Here is a 22,744-nt window from a genome sequence, read left to right as displayed (position 1 = left end):
ACAATAGCCTCAGAATAAACCACAGCACAAAGATTAAAATAATTACTTGAATTGCTAATGAAGGCCACAACTGACACCAGTAAAACTGGTAAACATTGATGGATGTGTTGTTTACATCAAAACAGTAAGACCTTCATTCTGTTGAGATTGGTAGCAAGGGTACAACATACTCTATATGCCATTCCTCCTCTTGTTATCAGAACAGGAACACAAACTGTATCCATAAAGATACCAAAAAATCACATCATAAAAACTCTGATTTACAAAAGACATAAAGGATTTGTTGAAGAATCAGCTCACTGTTGCCAGTTAAGAAATATGACAAGAAGATACCAAGGTGTCACAGCTTCTCAGCCTCCAAGCTGAGCCTAAGCAACCCTGGAAAGACTGACTATATGCAAATTTGATAGCACAAGACAAGTGAACAGGTGCAAGTAGCATGACTTTTATTTAAAATAAGGCATTTCCCTTTCAGAATGCCTTGCGTTTAGTTACAAATGTCCTGTATAATTCTAATTATTTTAAGTCAGAGTTCCAGTGAATTACTGATTCAAGTTTAGCTAATTTTATCTTTCTGATGTCCAGATCCAGTATTTCTAAGGAAAGCTAATACAAAACAAGAAACTTACATGGCCTGTATCTTGAATACAACATTTAGTGAATGCAAGTTTTAAAAAGTTTTTAGATAAGCTTAAATGAAGCACTAAGAAACAAAGCTTACCTGAGCTATTATGGACAGAATGCCCACCACAGCTATAAATGCTGCAATGCTAGCAGATCCAAAGCCTATAATCTGTAGAGAAGCAGAAATTGTGTGAAACAAATGCCAAACACAATCCAGAGCAATTACTTGCAGTGACTATCTTCTCAATGAAAACACTCATCCCTGCTTATACTCCAGATTTATACAGGATCCATTCAGGAAGTGTCCACTTTCAAGAATAATCCTTAACTTGACTCTTTGACAAGAAAAGTATACAGGAAAAAAAAAAACTGCCTTAAAAAAAGGAGACAGAAAAATTCATGTATCTGGAAACTGAATTTCTCTATCCCTCCCCCAAACACAACAGGTCTTTGACAGGCAAGATCCCACCTCAAGACCAACTCAGAAACTGGTGTACTGAATGAGAACAAAAGCATGCTTAAGGTAAACACACACTTAAGATATTGCAGGCTTTATGCATCAGGAGTCAAATGTTACTCAGTTCTTGGCTTAGCACAGAATTTTAATTTTAAAGCTTTACTTTGTCAGAAAGCAGGTCTCTAAATAAAGTCTATAACAAGAAAGAGGTATTAGGGAATACTAATTTAAGCATCCTTAGTAAGATGTGAAGACACCAACATTTACCTGCCTCAAGTACAGAAAGAAACTAGAATACTGGCCCGCCTCAGGTAGATATGAGAGCAACACTGTAATGCAGATCGGGAGAACTGTAGGATCTTTTCTAACCTTCTTCAGAGACTGTAAAACAAAAGAACAAGGCAGGTACTGAAACATTTGTACAAAGTCTAATGAAAGCATAAAGAAAGAAGAAAGTAGATTCCCTTTTCATGTGCATGCATACACATCAAAACAATTACACATGAATACTGTTAAGTTGAACCTTAAGTCACAAACAATCTCTTTATATACAGTTTGGAGAACCCAATTCTTCAGTAAAGTTTCCATTAAGATTTTTGAAGCTACTGTTCAGTGCCAAGTCAAAACTACTCCCCAAAAACAGCATTATATAACTATAATACCTAATGGATCTAATACATTCTAATGGACCTCCATAGTAATAATTTGTTTTTAAAGATACTAGCAAATAATATACATTTCTTACACTTGTTCACCAATTATATTAATTACTTTAAGGAACAAATAAATTGTGGAAAATAAATTCTGTAACTGCAGTCTTTCAAGCATACCATTCATCTCTCAATATTCACAACCAGTTCCCAGCAGGACAGATCTTGTGAAGAAAAATCACTTCTTCCTTTCTTAAGATACCAAGGTGTAACAAAAACATAAAATAACTGAGTATGTGAGAGTGAATGAACAAGTTACTACAAAGGCTGCACAGTATGTTTTTGTCCTTCCTATATATGCCTATAAAAAATTGGGCTTTATACATCCATTCTCTATTAGAAAGAAATCACATATAACCAAAAGTGGACACAAGGGTGGGGAGAGATATTGCCAAAAGTACAGTCATGAAGTGAGTATGTAAAACCTTAAAATGCTGGCTTTTTGAGGTGTAAGAATTCAGCATTTCTGTTTGAAATAAAATAGAATAGCTAAGTTAGAAAATTAAAGTATTGTCCCTTTGGATTTCACACCAAACATTATTTTCAAATCTAGAATTATTTAATCCACAAAGTTTGGTTTGATTTTGTTTTTTAAATGTAGTTAGATCTTTATGGGCAAAAGCAGAAAGTGGAGACTATGGTATACTGAATAGTCAAGCTATCAGTAAGGCTGACAACTTCTCAAGCTTACAAACTGCAACTAATAATTATTACTTATTAATCACCAAATATTTAATAATTATTTATTAAATATTTAAATATCTTACTGCAAAAGGATCTGCCTGTTCCCACGATATAGAAGATCCCCATGAAGCAGGTCTTATTTTTGCCGGCAGAGATTCTGGTACAGCTAGCAGGATGAAACAGACGTCCACAACAGCCACCAACGTGGCCACCAGTACAACAAGACTATCCCCATAGCTGGCAGACAGGTATGCTCCAATGGCAGGACTAGTTACCAAACTTGCTGCAAAGGTGGCAGATACCTATGCACAACAACAGTTTACAAACTCATCAAAGTGGTTATTCTACCATTACAGGAAAATGGAAGTAACTTGCTCACCACCACCACCCCTCCCTAGAAGTGTGATTTAAAAAACACACCAGTAAAAATTCAAGTAAAAAAACCCAAACCAAACAAGAAAGTAAATAAACCACATAACATTTACAACAGTAAGTATGGGTCCCAAATATAGTTTCTACAGCCTTCTCAACAGCACACCACACTAGACAGGATTTGCACTCCAAGATAGGTTTGGCTCAGAAGAAAATGGCTCTTACTTTCAAATAGACTAAAACCTTTATTTTGTTTTCTAATTATGAATTTGAAATTATTTGACTTTAGAAGTTGTCAGTAAATTTAAATGCCTGCCTAAAACAAGTTTAAAAGCTAAGGACGTCTATCAATAGACCTCCAAAACTTAAAGTAATATAGATATTAGGAAAGCAAACTAAGCAGGAATTATATTACCACTGAAAGGACTAGTTTGTATTAACTAAATTATTTTCCTCATCTTTTGATCATTAAGAAAGGTCGTGTGTAAGTAATTAAAATACTGTTTTATGCGGTTTCATCCTTCCTTACCATACTGACATTAGAAAAGGCCCTTCTATACCAAACAGAAGCCATATGAACTAGATATGCAACTTTCAGGTGATGGAAAACTATCGCTAGATTAAATTACTTGCATTGTCTTTAACATTTAATGTTCTGTTTGTAAAACTTAAAGACATTCTTTCTTACACATGCCCTCTATGCAAGTTGTCAAATATTAATTCTGTTCCAATGAGCGCACAGTACTCCATGCCTGAACTGTAACACAGTGTCTTGAGCCATGGTACATTCCTTTATCAAACTCTCTACACTAATCAGGAAACAATCTGTACAAGAAAACACAAGTTCAATATGAAGGTCATAATCTGACCTTTTTCCCCAAATTGAGCATATCTTACCAGTCCGTAGGCTGTAGTTCTTTTATGTTCTTGTGTTACATCAGCTACATAGGCAAATATTACAGAAAAGGTAACAGAAAAGATTCCAGATACTGAAATCATAGCGAAGTACCACCTAATAATTTAAAAGCAACAATTAGAAAGTTTGAACTAAGATCTCTTGCTTTTTATCCTACCAATAAGCAAGTTTGTGTTTAAGCCTAGAAGGAGGGTTACTTGAGGACTAACACAGAACTTTACTGGAGATGAATGAATGACTGTACAGTCTCATTTAAATACTGAAAAACAGCATTTGAATTCTTTTATATTCTTTTGTTTACTATACATCAGCTTAAAAGAAGAAGTGGTCCCTTGAGGACATGGTACCTATAGATTTTTACACTCTCTAGTTCAAGTTATGAAAAATGAACTATCTTAAAAATCATTTCATCAGCCAGTTAAGGAGTAAACTATCATATATATAATATATGGAACCTGACCTCTGAATGCATTCAGAGTGTATACAAAATTCTTTTGTAATTCTTCCAAGTTCCACAATTAATGTAATTGCAACTGAAGTCTTAACTGAGCAGTACTGACTTGGTTTTAAAGTCCTAATTAAAGAGGTAAAAGATCTCACTTGCAACAATTATACTTTTCTTTAGCAAATAAATACCAAGCTTCATTTAGCTTTAAAAATATGTTTATTACTATCAGTCATTAAGGAAAAAAATTAACAGCTGATCTTAAAACAGAGTTAGACAAATCCTTACAAGAACTGCTTTACTTGTATGAATATAGTTCACTTCCATTATTTCCACTTTTAGGAGACAGAACTTGAATACATCTTGAACAGAAAAGCTTCTGAATAATGTAATCATGTCTTGAAAGGAAAGCTGCTTTCTTCTTGTCTTATTGTCTCTCTCCCATTTCCCCAAATATCTCCTCTGAATATGTGCTCTCCTGACAAGCTTGCTACAGCAGTTTTTACCACTTACCATGGGCTTATTCGCATTAATGGAATTGGGACACAGGTGAAGAAAACTGTAAGAAGAAGAAAATATTTTCTTCCCCAAGCATCTGAGAGAGCACCTATTAGTGGAGCACTGAGAAATGACAAAAAACCCTGTGACAGAAGAAAAACAATTAATATGTCTGCATCTACATTCCCAAGGCTCCCTTTAACCCCAATATAAGAAAAGAATAAAATTGAAAATTAATTTGAAACTAAACACAGAGGTTGTACACAACTGAAAATTCACACTACTTGTTCTACAGTCTATTCTTCTGTGATTCTGATGTTTTATGTTTCAAATCTATTAAACCTGAGTGAATTAAAAAGGAAAAAAAAGAGACAGCATACATTTTTTCAAGGTCCGTTTGATTCAATATAGAAGTAACACAGACTGCTAAATCTTTAAAATCTCCAAAATAACAGTCTAGTTCCACAAAAAACATTATCTTAGCCCCTGTCAAGAGACTCTGTGCTAGATTTCAAACCCACGTTACCCTCTAATTTGCACTGTCCTATGAGAGAGCTTTGGGTAACACAACTGCTCTCTGAAACAAATTTAACAGCTTAAATGAAATTAAATACATACGGCACAGGATGAATATGTAGTATAAAGCAGTAAATCTGTAAAGAGCAAGAACTATGAAGATCATTTGGGCAAGCCTGGCAACTTGAGATGATGGGACACCATAATGAGATTCCTGTGGCAAAGGTCAGACTCACATGTACAGTAAAAATTGACTAAGGATCAAATACTAGATTTTCCAGAATTTAATGAAGTCCTAGAATCTATGCCTCAAATCCATTTTATTACACATGAGAATTAAAATAAGGAAAGGATTTCACAGGTTTGTTAACTGGGGAACAGTTCCTCCTAATTAGTACATTCTTCATTTATCAATCCAATTGTGCCATAAGTCCAAACAATAGTATATGCATGGTTCTGTAAGCACCTTAATATCCTGGAAGCCTACTCTTACTAACTTTAGCTTACCTCTCTTATTCAAATATAGTCACAAGTTTAATATGCATACAAACTGTTGTACTAAATAACTGTTCTGCCAAATCCATATAAATCCTGATTTTCAACATTTTCAGTAAGTAGACTGAGAGCAAAAGCTGTAAAGCCAGACTACCAGATCCTCAGAAAGTTAGGTGTCTTACTCAGTTGAAATTAGTGTTTCTGTTCCTTAGAAACAGATTTCAGTGCCACATGAACTAACATATTTTGCTTTCAAAAACACTTCCAATGTTTCACAAACAAAATTTTAAAGAAAAAAATAACTGGAAGTACAAGCTCTCTCTAGTCTTTGATCCCCAGTTTATTAGAACTGTTAGAGCAATCCAAATATTCATTACATTACTGCACTTTTCTACAGACATGCTCTGTACAAAATCTATGGGGAACCCTCTATTTAGTACTTTTAATGCACAGTTACATTGCAGTGTGAGAGAAAAACTTAAAACAGGAAGAGGAACATGAACTTTGTTTTTCTATGAGAACAATGAGAAGATAACTTCCTCTTTCAGTCTGAGACAAACCAACATCCCAAGTGCACTGTGTTCTGCCAGTCCACGGTGAAAGACAGCAAGACAGCAAGTTGATCCTGAAGAAGTTACGTTCTTACAACTAAAAGCAACGCCTTAGATTTGTTACACAGCATAAAGAAACATAATTTCTGAGTGCTGTAAATATCTTAGTCATAAGATTCAGCAAGGGCTTTGCAGCCTCTCAGCACAACAGTTATCAAAGAAAAGACTTTACATTAGTTATGCTATAAAACTCTTGCAAGCTTTTTGGTGGCCACAATCCAGCATAACCACTGTGTGAATGGAGTGGTGTAAGTAAGCTGTAAATTGCCCTGAATATCTTGAATATCACAGAATGTTCAAGAGCTGATTAAAAAAATAGGACCAGAAAATAAAACAAACCTGATGAAAATTAGCTCTTATGCCACATTTTAAGACAAAATCACAGTGATTAAGTGCTTCATTTTCTATCTCAATGGTAACATCACGATTGCATTAATTTCCCTCTGACATAAATAATTTAATATTAGGAAGCAGACAATAAAAACCTAGCTTTATTCTCAGAAAGATCCTTATCAAAATTACAAATAGCTACAAGTGGTACCTATTCAAATGAGAAGAATTTAAATTTCTGAGAAACATTCCACTTGTCTCAAGATGCTGCCAATTCTGCAGTAAAACTTGAATTCAGCCTAAGAAACAAGCACTACAGTGAAAAAATGGTTTAAGAATTAACTACATTCTCTGTTTTGTATGTTCTTACAGAAAATGTAGTTGAGACAAGTCAAAATATGAGAACACACAGAATATTTAGGTCAGAGATTTAAAAAACATCTTACCTTAACACCTTGAATAAGACCATTCATTAAAAATGTATGATGGGGAAATGTTTCATGTAAGACCTGACGGGGGGCAAAAAAAGCACTATTTTAATAATGAGAGACAGGAGAGAGTTGATTCTAAGTTTAAATTTGATTTGTAAAACAGGATAGCTTTCTGAGAACTTGTTACAAAAAAAAAAAAAGGATCCTATCCCAAAATAAAAACTAAACAAAAAAAAAAAACACCAAAACCAAAAACCCTGGAACAACCAGAATAAAAGTAGCATCTACCTCTTTTTTGTCATCACAAGAAAATGTAAACAAGGTTTAATATCTCTTTATCAGCACAAATTCCTATGCTGGCAACTACTGTAATGCAGAGATAGTTGGTTTGGGACACTGCTCAAAAAGATCAATGTAAGCAAAAACCATCTCCATGCAGTACAAATTACTAAACTTTTATGTAGTTAATTTCTTAAAAGGTTGACTCAAACACTGCCAATATTTAAGACTGAAAATGAGATTCAGCGAACTTACATTGACAAGGAAAAAAACAGTGCTATATTCACAACTGAACACATAGCAGCTATTAAATAGCCATACAGTTAGAAACACTTCCAATTAGTAAGTATATGCTTATAAATACCAGCAAGAGTTCTGAGTGTTTAAATACAGCTACGAATTCATGTAAGGTGCTTTACCAGCAGTCCTAATTCAAGGGCAAGAATGTTAATCTATGCTAAACAGATTTACCATAAATATGCTAGAGAGTTAGGGGGCCTCACAGGTGGTACTATGTTGACTAAAAAAACTTATTGCGATGTTCAAAGCACATATGCGCAAAAATTCACGTTAAAACAAAACTCACATTCATTTGCTCCTGATATTTATAGATAAGTGCCACCAATTACAAAAATTATTTATATGTGTACTGAGCAAGTGCCATTGAAAAGTATCAGCATTATTTTTATAGGAAGACTGAGATTCTCAAATCATAGGTTTAATCAAATGGTGGTTCTCTTACTAATTATTGGTCAGATTATTTACATCACTTTTCCCTTCTGGTATCATCTTTTGATTAGGTATTTAAAACAATTTTTCACCTGTTAGAACACTGATCTTATGAATTGAGGAAAAAAAGATCAGAATTCAAATTACAGATCTTAAAGTAGATGTTAAACAAAACAAGTTAAGTTAAACAAAACAAACCAAAAAATAGGAAACTCAGAGAGTTGAATCTAATTACCTGTGAGCTATTTTCTAGTATTTTTTCCTGAGAGGCAACCACTGATGATATTAAGTTCAAGGGGTTTTTTTACATTAATTTGTTACTTTATAGACAAGAGAAATGCAACTTGATAAAGTGGTAGAGGGAGCTGCTTTACTCAAGTTCTACCAATAGATACATATTCAATATATATATATATATGTTGAAGAAAGAACATGTCATTAAATAATTAATATTGCTTATGGTAATTTACTAACATTGGTTACAAGTCCATAAATAAAAAAAAATGTACATAAGCTCTGGGCAATCTTTGACTAGAACAGCCTTTGTGTGCTTTATAAATACTTGAAATCTTTTCTTCCCCAAGTTTAGCGTCAGGTAACAAACAGTAGAGCTTTGCTGACAGATTTCAAAAGAAGTGAAAAAGCAATTTAAAAAACTAACTTTAAATAATCTCAGCTATCAGAAATACAAACAATTTATTTTCATAGTATGCAACATTTTAATTAGACTGAAAGTGGACAATGACCTACAGAATCATGAAAAAACCCACAAAAAATTGAGTAACCATGAGCTTTGATAAACAGGCCAGACATTTCCATTTCTGCCCTTCCTACCTGACAAACCTGCTTGAGCAGAAGTAGGCAGCTGGCAGTTCAAAGGCTGAATCTTGCTCATAAGATATCTCTACATGACATCTAGTACTGCTGCCTCATAAGCAAGCCAATGTAAGCTACCACAGATACATCACAAGACAGGTGCAAAGTATCAAACTTACTTGAAATTTATATAAACCACACAGCAGTCATTCAGTGTTTACAGAGCTGATTACAAATGAAGATGATCACCCTCAACTATGGACCTATTCCAAATGGAGCATACTATTGGACAACTATTGAAGAACCCACCTAATACGTAGTTTTATTAAAATTGGTGGGGGTTTGCAGATCTGTAAGAATTATGATTTGCACATTTATACTTTTAAATGAGAGGTGTCAAACGTGGGCAAGTTGAAATTGCGTACTTTGGTTAAGAAAAAAAAGCAAATATAAAGAAAATATAAGAAAGACTACCCAGTAAGCTTCCCTATATTTTGACACCAGCAAGACAGGATGATAGGACAGACATTTTGTGAGACAGCTGCTCTATGGAAATGCATTAACTGTTTATGTAAACTTTTTTATTACTAAGTTATGTTAAGAAGTTCAGCAACTGTCTATAGAATAGTTAAGCAAACACATTCCAAGAGTTATGTATGTTATCTTACTTGGAATTTGGAGAAGGAAAAAAATTAACTCTTTCAATCACACAAAACTTTGCTTGCCATGTATTCAAAGTGGTCTCAAGTATTAGGCAATGAAAACCCGGACTAGTAGACCTCCTGCAGTTGCTCACAGGCAGGCCCCACTAAAATGAATGAGATCCAAGCCTTCAAATTAAATGCTTCATATCCTATTACTAAACACTCAAATTATCTGTTCATCTGGAAAATAACCAGAACATAATAAATACTTATGAAATCCATTTCTTACATGAATGCCTTTGCACTTTAAGTTACATGCTGACAAAACAGTCAGCCCATGGGAGTATACATAATTAATGAAGGGTTGCATAGTTTACTCAAGTGTTACAACGGGAAGATTAATTGAACTATGAAGTCTTGAAAAAGCCAGAAATTCCAAAGATACTTTAATAATAGACTAAACTGGTGTTAGTCTAAAAGGCAAATAAGAGTTAAAGAGCAGTACAGCAGAATTAATTTATTTTTCTTTATCTTCTAGTCTTTCAGCAGTCCAGATCTCAGCTGCTTAGACTTCTGGAATTGAGGTCGTAAGATATGCATTAATGTAAAGCAAATTAAACCCCAAATCCCTAGAAATTAGGAAATTAACATTTGTCAATACCAAGACAACAGCTGATGAGCAATACTTACCGTTAGCATTGGAGTTGTCAAGAGCCCCCAGGCAAAGAATTCCAGAAATATGACCACCACTGCATGGTATACACTCGGCCGACCAATACCTTGTTGCTAAGAAGGAAAAACAAATGCAGTGGTTGTACACATCCAGTTCATTACATGTGCAAATATCTCTTACAAACATGTTTTGAGCATAACCACTTTTCAGTATGACCTAGTAACTAAGCCATTGGGAACAATAATAAGCCAAACAAGGGAGGAGAAATTGTTTTGTATTACGAAACAATTAAAGATCTCTAGGGAACTTCAAGTTTGTTCCCTTGAACACCTGCTGACTGAAAAGAATTATTGGCCCTGTTGCTGACATTGTCTTGTACTGCTTTCAGCTCCAACATGCCTTTTGGCTTTCTCCCATTCTTGCATTATTCACAATCCTTCCACAACAAGGTGACAAATGGCATACCTCTCCCTGCTTTTTCTACAAGTGACAAGACACATCCACTTCATTAAGATCACAGCACTGCTTCAACAAAATCATGACAATGTACATAATCAGAAGAGCAACAATTTTTGTATATGAAAATGCCAAAATATGAGCAAATAAGGAGTTGCTTATGTCATCTGTACAACTATTTTCTATTGATTGCTGACCAACTGATTCTATGCTTGTGTCTGCAAATACAGACTGCAGACTGAGGAACTATTCTACTGGTCAACAAGTAATTCCAGAAAGAATTAGCAAACTGTCAAAGTACTCATGATTCTGTGAAACTGCTGCCATTCAAGATCAAAGGATTTGATCCCAGATCAAATCTTTTTATTTAGATTAAATGGGCAGAACCCTTGGGAAACGCATATATAACCAGAACTGCTTCTTGCTTGCTTTCTTCCCAGAAGAGATTTAAGCAGATGTGCTGAACAATCTAGTGGGCTCCATTGCAGTGACAGCAATTGTTGACAAGAGGAGACTGAGAGAAGTCATTTAGCTAGGCTTCTGTAAAGCCTTCAATGCAGCTCCATATGACACCCTTACCTCCAAATAGGAGACAAATGGATTAAGTGTGAACTATTTGGTGGATAAGGAACTGGCTGGATGGATGCAGCCAGAGAGCTGTGGCTCTGTGTTTAGCTGGAGGCTGGTGATGAGTGGTGTGCCTCAGGGCTCTAATCTGGGACCAGTGGTCTTCAATATCTTCACTGATGACACAGACAGTGGGATAGAGTGCAGCTTCAGCAAGACTGCACATGACACGAAGCTGTGCGGTATGGCTGACACAATGGAAGGACAGGCTGCCAACCACAGAGAATGGGACAAACCTGAGAATTGGGCCCACAAGAACCTCATGAAGTATAACAGGTCTGGGTGCAAGGTGCTGCACCTGGGTCAGGGCAATCCCAGACATGAACACTGGAAGAAGAATTAGACAGCAGCCCTGAACAGGAATTGGGGGTTCTCGTGGATGAAAAGTTGGACATAAGCCAGCAATGTGCACTCACAGCCTAGAAGGCTGACCACATCCTGGGCTGCATTAAAAGAGGAGTAGCCAGCCAGTGAAGGGAGAGGATTTTTTACCATCTATTCTGCCCTCATGAGACCCCACCTGTAACACTGTGTCCAGCTCCAGAGCCATCAATACAGGAAGGACATGGATCTGTTACAGTGGATCCAGAGGAGGCCACAAAGTTATCAGAAGGCTGAAGCATCTCTCCTATGAAAGCAGGCTGGGAGTGCTGGGGTTGTTCAGCCTCCAAGAAGAGAAAAGAAGGCTCCAGGGAGATCTCTGTAGCCTCCCACTGCTTGAAGGGGTCCTTTGAAAAAGAGTGACTTTTAAAAAAGGAACAGTGACTTTTTACTTGGGCAGAATATGATAGGAGAAGGGGGATAGTTTTAAACGAAAAAAATGAGAGATTTAGATTAGGTATTAGGAAGAAATTCTTCACTCAACAAATAGTGAGGCACTGCATCAAGCTGAGGACATTTCATACTTGGAAGTGTTAAAGGCTAGCTGTATGGGGCCCTGAGCAACTTATCTAGTGGATAAGTTATCCACTTATCCACTGGTGGAGGGTCCTTGGAGTTGGATGATCTTTGAGGTTCCTTCCAATCAAAAGCATTCCATGATGTTTTAATTTCTGACCACCCCTTGGCATAGTAACTGTTTTACATAATTTTTGTGTTCCAAAATTATTTTTTGCTTTTCTCCTATCAACTGTCCTGCAGAAGAATGTTTTTTAGTGTTTCCAGCCAATCCAAGGTCATTTCACTCCAACAGAAGAGTGCCATTTAATAATGCAGAATTCCAGTTAAAGGGACACTATCCAGTGATAAATATCAACCTGACTCATTTCAGCAAGTGGACACCAGGACGAGCATGAAACTCAGGACCTCCTACTGAACACAAAAAAAGTCAAGACAACCTATGATGAAGGTAGAGTACAGACACCTTTGGTGTTTCTCCCATGCTCAAAAACTCAAAAACTTTTGCCCAAATTGGTAGAAATCACATGTTTTGAAAATGCTTGCACTACAAGATTCATTTAACCTGTCTATAGTAAAAACTGTGAAGAAATTCCTATTGTTTGAACAGTCAATCTGTAAGAATGTTCAGATCCATCAGTTTATCAAAACCTGCAGCAGCAGTGTATTCCAGCTAGTAAGATTCAATTTATTTTCTACATTGCTGCTTGCTTCCAAGCATGAAGATTTGAAGAAAACAATTCTCTCTCTCCTGGGAAACAATATAATATCATAGATCAAAGATTATCTCTGGAAGGTGAAGAACTTTCAAGCATTATTAACATGCAATTTTTAATTTCTAAACAGCAAAGATTCCAAAGGCTATGGGAGTAAAAAAAAATAAAAAAATTTAAAAATCCTCCTCATATAAGATGTCTGTAAGTATTTCTATATAAGGTAATAGGATAACAATTTTTTTTTTTTTTTTGCCAAGATGTCTGTCAGTCAAACTAGCACTTAACACTAATCACACTGAAGTCTGAAGACTCCTTCCACAGTAGTTTCCTCTGAAAAAAGCAAATTTTACAGTAGAGTAGGTAAGGGACTCCCCAGACCTTCCCCTGCCTCTACTTTACTTCCCTCACAACTTTGTATCATTAAGTATGTTGCTGCATCATAAATATTGGGTCTGCATTTAGGAAACATTTCTAATGCCATGAATAATGAAGTTTTGGAGTGTTCGGAGTTTTTTAATAGTGTTTTTATTACATACAAATGTGATCTGAGATTTACATGGTTTAGCAGAAAGATGATGTACATCCACACTCAAAGACGAACATGGAGATTAAAACAGTCTGCAAATCATTTCTGGCAGTATCATGCAGCTTACAGTTAGCTGCGCTGACCTACTAAAAAAAACAGAAAACACCACAGCCTTTTGGATTCAAGCCATGACCTGGAAAACTAAAATTCAGATCTTGAAACGAACATGTACCTGTTAAAAATAAGACAAGCATTCTATGTCAAATACACTAGCACTACCAATCTATGATCTACATTGACTGTAGTTGATTATTTTCTTTCAGTTTCCTTTACAGTGTCCTAAATCCCTAGATTAATTACAAATCTTGTGCTTAAGGGCTGCATTGGGAAAACTAAGATGATGAAACCAGGAAAGTTTACTGGCATTATTAAATTAACTGATGAAGACAGTTACTTCTGAATGTTCATCTTTACTGTAGCTCCCAAAAACTCTATCACAGAAGCTTCAATTTTTAATCAAGCATCAATTTATTTTTTAAGAAACCAAAATAGTTTATGACTGATCATGTACACAGCCTGGTCCACAGATTAAAAAAAATATCAATGAAAACTCTTTACTCAGTTCAAAATCAAAGCATTTTTCAAAAACACTTCACACTTGCCTTTTTCATAAAGCTGTATCAGAACTATTGGGCAAGGTTCATTTCTGCATTGAGAAAACATTCTGCAACTCCATGCAATTTACACAAAGAACTTTGAGTATACAAAAAAATGGTTGTAAACCTTGAAACACAAGGACCTTTAAGCATTTTGAATAAGCAATATTGGAATAACCTACTGAATTCCTTATGATTAAGAAGATTTTAAAAGTATTTCAGAAATACTGCAGATATGGTCAACATACAGGTTGCTTGCTTCATTCACTGCCCTCAAAACTGGAAGTGTTTCAAGTGCCTCAGGAAAGCCTTAAAATTGTTAAGGGCTTATTTGCTACTCACATGGATCATCTTAATGTCACAGAACTGTGTGTGGGCTGAGAAACTATGTATGAACATTGTAATAGCCTTCAAATGCAGCTGTTTGTCAAGGTTTTACATTTGCACAATCATTAATGAGCAAAACATTACTTAATCTCAAATACTTAGCAATACAAGTTTAAGACCATCATTGTGAAATCTGAAGTCTTAAAAGTTCTAACAAAACATCTGTTATTTCTCCAATTTTACACTTTTGCTCCTTGAATGCCTCTTTTCACTGCCCAATTCTAAAAAAAACCATTTTTTTCTTCTGCCTTTCTTGGAATCAGAATAAATCCGAAAGTTAATTTAAAGGAAACTGGGATAACTGCTGGGATGCAGTACAATTTTTTTTCAAAGTGAAACAGCTGTTGAACATTAATAAATCCATGAAAGAATGTCAAAATGATAAATCCAGATGGTAATAATTGCTCATAGAAAAGGAGGATGGAAACACATTCTAGTATTAGTAACAATACCTTATCTATGACATTCTGAAGAACAGCTAATACAATTCACCCTAAAATATTCTGCATGCAGCAAAATGCAATCTTATAGCCAGTCCCAGATCTGCAGAGCAAACCAGGAACAGGCAGTATTATTCATACAGTTTTTAGATAACTATTTATCTGTTCACTCAAATATATAATGTAATAATTAAAATTGTTTGAATGCCTGCAAAAGCACCTTAACATCAATTTCAAGAACGCCTGTTTATTTCTCTGAAGAAATATGCTTTTTTGAGAACAAAATCACTTCTCACTGTTAAATCCTGAAGTCCTCCAGAGCACCTTTTCAATTTTTTTCTATTTTGATGAGGGCCACACAGTCCGCTAGGTGAATTAAGTGAAAGATTCAATTGGATAAATACAGCAGGTTTTCTTTCCTCCCATAAGGGTGAAGCAGCACAGACATGAAGGGTTTGTTTCAATATCCACCTAGAAAAGCCCTGGGCAACCTGCTCAGGCCTCACAGCTGATCCTGTCCTGAAGAGGAAGGTATCTCCCTGAAGTACCTTTCCAGTCACATAATCCTATTATCTTTCAGGCAGATAAGAACCAAACTCAAATTGAACTTCTGAATTGACAAACCACAGGAACTTGCTTTTGTCCCTCTACACCAGCTTCTGGGAAATTCCTTCCCACCAGGCTCTAGGATTCCTCAGAAGAGTCGCTTGTTCTGCTTGCAGTACAGACATACCTTTGCAAAGAGCACTCACTGTCCTACAATATGTAAAAGAACATTCAAATGAATTAGTATGAGTTCAATTACTTTTTTTTTAAAGTGCCTACAGAAACATTTTCCCCTACAAAAATTAACTGATTCAAATAGTCATTTTAATACTACCACCTGCACTGCAGTTCCCTATGTCAACTCTGATATTTTCAAGAAAAAAAGGAACTGAACTAACAGAATCAGTAAAACACTCCAAGAAACATGTTTTCATTTATGAAACGTTCAGATCTTGAAGTTCATGACAAATTATAAAATTAATTCACTTTACACACTTATCTTCATTACTATTTCGTTAGTTTCCCCCAAAATACAACCATTTCAAATGCAAATTTTTCTTGGTATGTCTCACTACAAGACTATTTAATCACTTTAGCTCATTCTGGCACAAGTATCATGCCACCAATCCATCTCACTTCACGATGGATTCTCTTCCATACATATTACCCAGGTAGTTATCTGGGGATATTGCATGTTTGTCTCTTTCTAGTCGCTATTTTCTTTAATTTTCAAACAGAAGCATTTTGGATCCACCTTAATTCAAACTGTTCACCACAAATGCTCTGTTTGCTGGAGCTAGCAAAACTTCAGTGCAAAAATACATAGAACACAAATGAAAGTGCTTTCCAATCCAGTACAGCATTTTAGGTATGCCTTGTGAGCTGAAATATAAATCATAATTAATTCAGATTATACATTCTCCAAACTTGTATTTCAGTTGCAAAACAAACACCTGAAGCAGATCTGTATCTGGACTGGAAGATCATGACAAACTTTCTCAACAGAAAGCTAGGCAAAATCATATTGCACAGGTCTAGAGTATCAGAACAACAATTCATTCAAAATGGAAAAGCCTGTGAAGATTTTGCAAAGAGAAATTGTGCCTTAGAAAGCTCCTGGAGTTCTCAAAAGCACATGTATAGATAAGACAAATCACATCAATAAGCCTTTTGAAAGTTCAGTAAACATACTCAAAGATGCTCACTAAAGGCTCTTAAAGCAAATAAACTTTTCACAGGAATTGAAAATAAAAGGAAAGCAAACAAACATACAAACAAACCCACACACACACATACAAAAAAAAAAAAAAAACAAAACCCGAAATCACAAACCCCCAAAACATACACCAAAAAGACCCCAAGACAATTGAAAAAAAATAAACCCACTGCAATCTGTTCATACAGCACAGCAACATTACCGGATGACTCTTACTGCTCTGTCCTAGCACCTAGGTTGTTCAACACATTCAGAAATGAGCTGTAAAAAAGGATGAAAGTGAAGTGATGAAGTTCATTGATAACAAAATGCAATTCAGTTTGGAAGAGTTATGGGGCAATGGCAAAGAACAACAAAAGTTTGTGGAATACATATAACAAATTAAATGTCAGACTGAAATTAATGTATATTAATTTAAGCAATGCAAACAATATGAAACAATTTTAATTCGACATATAGGATGATTACAACATAGGAATGTGATCCTGGAAAAAAAAAGAGTTCAATGAAAGAAATGAGTCTAGCATTCAGCAGTGGCTTACTAACGCATGTTCAGAAGAACTTTCCCTGTTAGGAAAAAGATTATCACTATATTACTGCATTAACATGTGACGTGCCTGCCTAGCTAATCCTCTTCTTCTGATGTTCTGACCATTTTTATTAGCTCTACATAAAGATTCTCTCTTATCCCATGACTGTTTTGTTCAGAAGCTTTAAGCAATATTCATTCTTGAATAATCTATTTTACAGAAGCACAAGAGGCCCATGGAAACAAAAAGAACACTACCAAAGGTATGGAGGAGTGCTGAAGCAGCTTCCTCCAAACTGCAATAAACATATTTGCAGAAAGATACAAATGGGTTTCAATGAACTGGGAGTGACATGAAGGGTGTTAAAAAATTTTGCCACTACCTCCTTATACTAAAATACAAGAAAATAAGTGGTACTTTACACAATCTATTCTTGAGGTCTAAAATGTCTTGCCATACTGTATTTCCTGCTGGGAACACATTCCTGTTTAAGTTTAGTCTGGGCAAGTCTAGGAGCAGGAATCTTCTAAGGCATGTAAAGCATGAAGACCATTTCTGCTTCAGTCTTCATGGCTGAAGCCACTGAGGCAGGAAGACCACCGAAGAAAACAATTGCCATACATCCTGCCATGTTCTGAAAGCTCCATTCTAGACAGTACCTCATTGCTTAATTAAAATACTTCATACAGAAATAACATATAACCAGCATATTACACTACAGCAAGTTGGAAGCCAATTTATCTGTTTAAGTTTTCTTCATAAAACTTACAAATATGTACAACACTGAGAAATTCCTCTGAAAAGCCCTGGCTGCTTAGTTAAAACACATGCTTCTCCATACAGCAGATAGTTAGTCAAACTCCTTGTCCAGCAGGCTAGGTTTGGATCTTCATAACTAATTATATAATTATGACTTGACAATTTAAGTTTTTACTGATCTAGCCTACAGTGCTTCTCTTGGAATGCAACATCATCCACACCGATAGAACCCAGAGCATCAGTAACAGTAGACTTGTAACAGCAGAAGTGCCCTCTCAGCAAAAATATAAACCAGAATGATTTGTTTTTAAACAGAACAGCTAAACATTCCTAGTAACAGTTCAGACTTCATGTCAATCTAACAGGATGGGAAGATTCAGAATGACATTGGCAGTCTTGAGAATGTTCATCTCTAATTATTCAGATTTAACAGTAAAAATAACCTGTGTGGGAGAAAACAGTGCTCCACAAAGGACTTAACACCCAAACTGACAAATTAACTATGTTTTTACCACCAACAATACAATTTAAATTCTATAAGCAAAAAATTTAAGAAACAAGCTTACTGAATTCAGACCTGTTTCAGTAAAGTCTCATAACATTAAATCATGCTGCCTTAGTTTTACTGTGGTGTATTTTTTATGGAGTATAAAAAAGAAAAATGCTAACACTAAGGGCAAGAACATGTAATACTTTGGGTACACACCACTTGTGCTTCACTGTGTAAACCAATATAAAATTTAAAAAATAAAGGCTGGCAAAATTCTGAGATGTACAGTTCAGAATTTTTATATTATCTTTCCAAAATATATAAGGGTCTTGGGCTTTAATAATAATAATAATAGCTGAGGCATTCTGCAGTGTCCAAGAACATGAAACTAACGTCTGATTAATTCTCAAAGAGATCCACATGTGTGACTTTTCTTGTCAAACCCTATTTAGGACTTCTCCCACAAAAGTGCTTTATTTAGACAGTATATCACTCTTTTGCTGAAAAGTTTCCTTAGTGTGACATTTTACCAACAATAGGTTGCACAGAAATGAAGTGCATAGTGCAAATATTCTGAATGCTATGCTAAGCTTTAAACTACCAGCATTCCTAATTCAGATGTAACAAGATTGCACAAGAACTAACAAAATGTCCCATGGCATAATTTACTTAAATTTCTGAGGCTCACGGTAATACAGCCAAGAAAAATTATTTAATTCCATTGGAATTTAGTTAAACATACTATTGTTCTTATTAATTTTGAGGCAGTAACTCAATTCATAAGAAGTAATTTGTTCAGCATATGTATTTCAGCTCTTCGGTTCAGTGAAGCCAATGCATTCAGCAAGGTGAAGTTAGTTACAGCTACATCATAAAACAGAAGCTTCTTACACCCAAGCTGGAGGGGTAAAAGGAGAAAGCCTTGCACAACCTGACAGACTTGGTCATACTCTTCTGCTTTGTCTTACTGATCTGATGTGAAGAAAGAGTAAAAATAAAAATGAAAAATTAAGACATTCTTCAGAGACCAAAGAAGCAGCTCCCAAAAGTTTCACTTCTGCATCTATTTCTTCAACAGCAGTCCAAGCAACAAGCTTCCTCTTCCAAATGCCAGGGATGCACTCCCACTGAAATCAAACAGTTCTCTGCAACTACATCTAAACCCATGATCCAGCCCCTCATATTTTATTGTGAATAAGCTCTTTCAATAAAGTCTAGGCAGAGAGACTTGTAGCAATATGACAACCATGTGAGAATCACGGGGAGGTGCAGGAAGTGCAATTACAAAACAGACTATTCAGTTAAGAACAGATGCAGACCATAACATGTTATAACTGCACTACTGAGATAAGGCTAGAGCCCCACAGTCTTGTCTTCTACGAGATGCTTTAGAGGATCACAAAGTCCTCCAAAGGCACAACTAAGAGGAAAGGACATAAAATACACTCAGGAAACCAATCCTCAGATCATTTTACAAAATTAAGAATTTATGTCATTTTGAAGCTAAATTTTCAAACTTATAGAAGAGAATATATTAAGTATTCAAAAGCATTTTTTAACACTTAATCTAACTTTATCAGAAATTCCATTCATTAATAAAAAAATGGGTTAACACCTTTCTCAGTTATGGATTTAATTTCTATTTGAGTTTTACTTTTCAAAATTAGCGAAAGAAATCAATTCTTTGATTTCTTTTTAAATTTCCCTACCTGTGCCTTCCATTTCCTAGCCTCTGTTCATACATCAAAAAATACAACTATTTTTCTTCTATATAGTGAGATCAATCCTCTGTTTCTTTCACCACATCTTCTGAGCTGATAAAACAGAGATATTTTTGTAATCTGACTTCAGATTGGGTTACTGCATTCCATATACACTAGACTCTTTAATAGAGATACTGTACACAAATCTGAACAGCAATTCTACCACACAGCAGACATTAGCTGCACTTCTTGAAGAGTCTAACCTGTTTTTTGAAGAGCATAGCCACTTCTAAAAGACAACTGAATGACTCAAATACAGAAGTGATACACAGTAAGAAGTGTGAAGCAGTCATTTTGGAATCAAATTACATAAAAGAAATTACTTTACCAATGAATTCCACAGAACAACATTTTTCTATATTTTCTCTGCATTAATCATCTACTAGAAGTACCTTAAGATCTTCATCAAATACAAGTAAGGTAGGAAGAATGTATGTGCATCAAACAGATGGTTTCAAGATTTTTTTTTTTATATATTCTTCAGCTATAGCCATGATATCACATTAATGCTACACTGTTAATGTACTAAATATAACAGCTAAAAATACTTCTTCACCTTCACATAAAACAGCCCACTATCTCCTCTCTGATAGCAGAGATGTTTATTTGTAGGAGGACAGGTAACACACAAAGGAGATGCTGGCTCCCTGGCACAAACCTAGCACTGCTTTATAACTTCTGGCATATGCAAAGCTTTCAGCACACCCAAGTTTGTGAGTAAACTAATACTAAATTATTCAGGTACACATCAACATAAATATACCTCAAGAAAAGTTATTAACAGCTTGCAATTCAGACACAAAAAAAAAAAAAAAAATCACAATTGCAAGCTGTGATTTCAACTTGCTGAAAAAGATTCCGCACGGTAAGGCATTGCCTTGTTTTGCATCTGTACCCTTTGAAAAACTGTTAGTGCCAGGATCACCTGTTTTATTACTTTGTATCTTCCCCTGGGTTCTTCTACTCCATCTTGACCGCTGGGTTAACTCCAACAAAACAGGATGAGTTATATAGCCTCAACCAGTACCATCCTGCCTGAAACAAGTCACCTGTCATCTACCGCAGAAAGCTCAAGGGATGTGATCTGTGATCTGGTTTTAAGGCACTCTGAGCACACTGACATACTGACAGAAAGTATGTCAGAAAGTATGACAGAAAGTATGACAGAAAGTACCACATTTACCAACACAATCTTACAACTAGAGCACGGACCACTCACTGCATTCCAGCTCCTTTTTTTTTGCACAAGATCTCAGTGCTTAGTGAGAAAAGACGAAACAGAAAGCACAGCCACTTATAAAAACTGCATACGGTAACCCCGTGGGTTACGTTCAACACGGAGCACCTCCAAGAGCTCCCAAGGAAAACTGAAGTTTTACCTTCCCGGCACCTCGCATTCATGTATTTTAAAAGAAAACTTATTTACAGCCACCTGCTCACAGGTGCCGTTACTCAGGTTACTCCGCCCGGGACAAACTCGTAGGGAATGTACCGGGGCTGTCAGGGACGGGCAGGGCAAGGTTGGGCAGGGCTGAGCCGGAGAACCCGCCGCACCCCAACTTCCATAAGGCATCCAGGGGCAGGACGCTCCAGGAAACGTCTCGGCGGGCAGCTGAATGGGGAGCAACCTGTCACGGGCGGGCCGGGCGCTGATACCCACGGGCCGCCTGGCCCAGCCCGCAACGCATAGCCGCCCTCAGGGCCGGCGGGATCCGCACGCAGCCGCCGCCGCCACCTCCGCGGAGCCCCCGCTCCCACCGTGCACTCACCGCGCCACAGCCGACCGCCGTCAGGCCGAACCTCTTTCCCAGCATGATGCAGCCGCCCCACCTGGCGCCGCCGCCACCCTCCCACGACGGCTGCGACGACGACGACGACTCCTCCGCCTTCTCCTTTGCCGCCCGGTCCCGGGCTGGCGGCGGCTCCGGCTCGGGGCTCATGTCGTTCCCACCATGGCCCCTCCCGGAGCGGCCGGGCCGGGCCGGCGGCGGCTGCAGCGGCCGCCTCCGCCGCGCTCACGTGACCGCGCGGCCCCGCCCCCCCTCGCGCCGAGCCGCCCCCGCCCCTGAGGCGCATTCGAATGGAGGCGCGCGCGGCCGCCAGCTTCCCTCCCGGAATCGGGGACGTTGAGGATGGAAGGGGTTTCTGCGGTCATCGAGTCCGACCTACGGCCGAACACCATCTTGTCACCTAGACCGTGGCAGTGAGTGCCACATCGAATCTTCCCTTAAACCCCTTCAGCGTCCGTGACTCCACCTGGGCAGCCCATTCCAATGTCCAGTCACTCTTTCTGGGAAGAATTCTTCCTAATGTCTAACCTAAACCTGTCCCGGCACAGCTTGTGTCCTCTTGACCTGTCACCGGCTGCCTGGAAAAGAGGCCGACCCCCACCTGGCTACACCCTCTTCTCAGGTGGTTGTAGAGAGTGATCCGGTCACCCCTGAGACTCCTTTTCTTCCAGGCTAAACACCCCCAACTCATTCAGCCAGTAACAAGTTATTATGA

General features: G+C 37.0%; 1 protein-coding gene across 2 annotated transcripts in view; it reads right to left on the bottom strand.

Annotated features, from left to right (window-relative positions):
• The window catches only part of MFSD14B (major facilitator superfamily domain containing 14B), a 30,811-nt gene extending 8,576 nt beyond the window's left edge, over nt 1-22,235 (bottom strand). The window contains exons 1-8 of one of the 2 annotated variants that reach the window (XM_054003424.1): nt 22,009-22,235; nt 10,248-10,343; nt 7,105-7,167; nt 4,722-4,849; nt 3,745-3,859; nt 2,559-2,777; nt 1,349-1,462; nt 722-793 (exon numbers count right to left, since the gene is read on the bottom strand). In XM_054003424.1, the coding sequence (XP_053859399.1) occupies nt 722-793; nt 1,349-1,462; nt 2,559-2,777; nt 3,745-3,859; nt 4,722-4,849; nt 7,105-7,167; nt 10,248-10,343; nt 22,009-22,179 (978 nt within the window). In that variant the 5' untranslated portion in view covers nt 22,180-22,235. Of the gene's footprint in view, nt 1-721; nt 794-1,348; nt 1,463-2,558; nt 2,778-3,744; nt 3,860-4,721; nt 4,850-7,104; nt 7,168-10,247; nt 10,344-14,947; nt 15,039-22,008 lie in introns of those variants that run through there. The other variant, XM_054003425.1, reaches the window with a different exon arrangement.
• Between the last annotated feature and the right edge of the window lie 509 nt (nt 22,236-22,744).

The sequence above is a fragment of the Vidua macroura genome, chromosome Z (assembly GCF_024509145.1).
Source record: "Vidua macroura isolate BioBank_ID:100142 chromosome Z, ASM2450914v1, whole genome shotgun sequence".
Classification (NCBI taxonomy): domain Eukaryota; kingdom Metazoa; phylum Chordata; class Aves; order Passeriformes; family Viduidae; genus Vidua; species Vidua macroura.
This window is presented reverse-complemented; position numbering and strand designations above follow the sequence as displayed.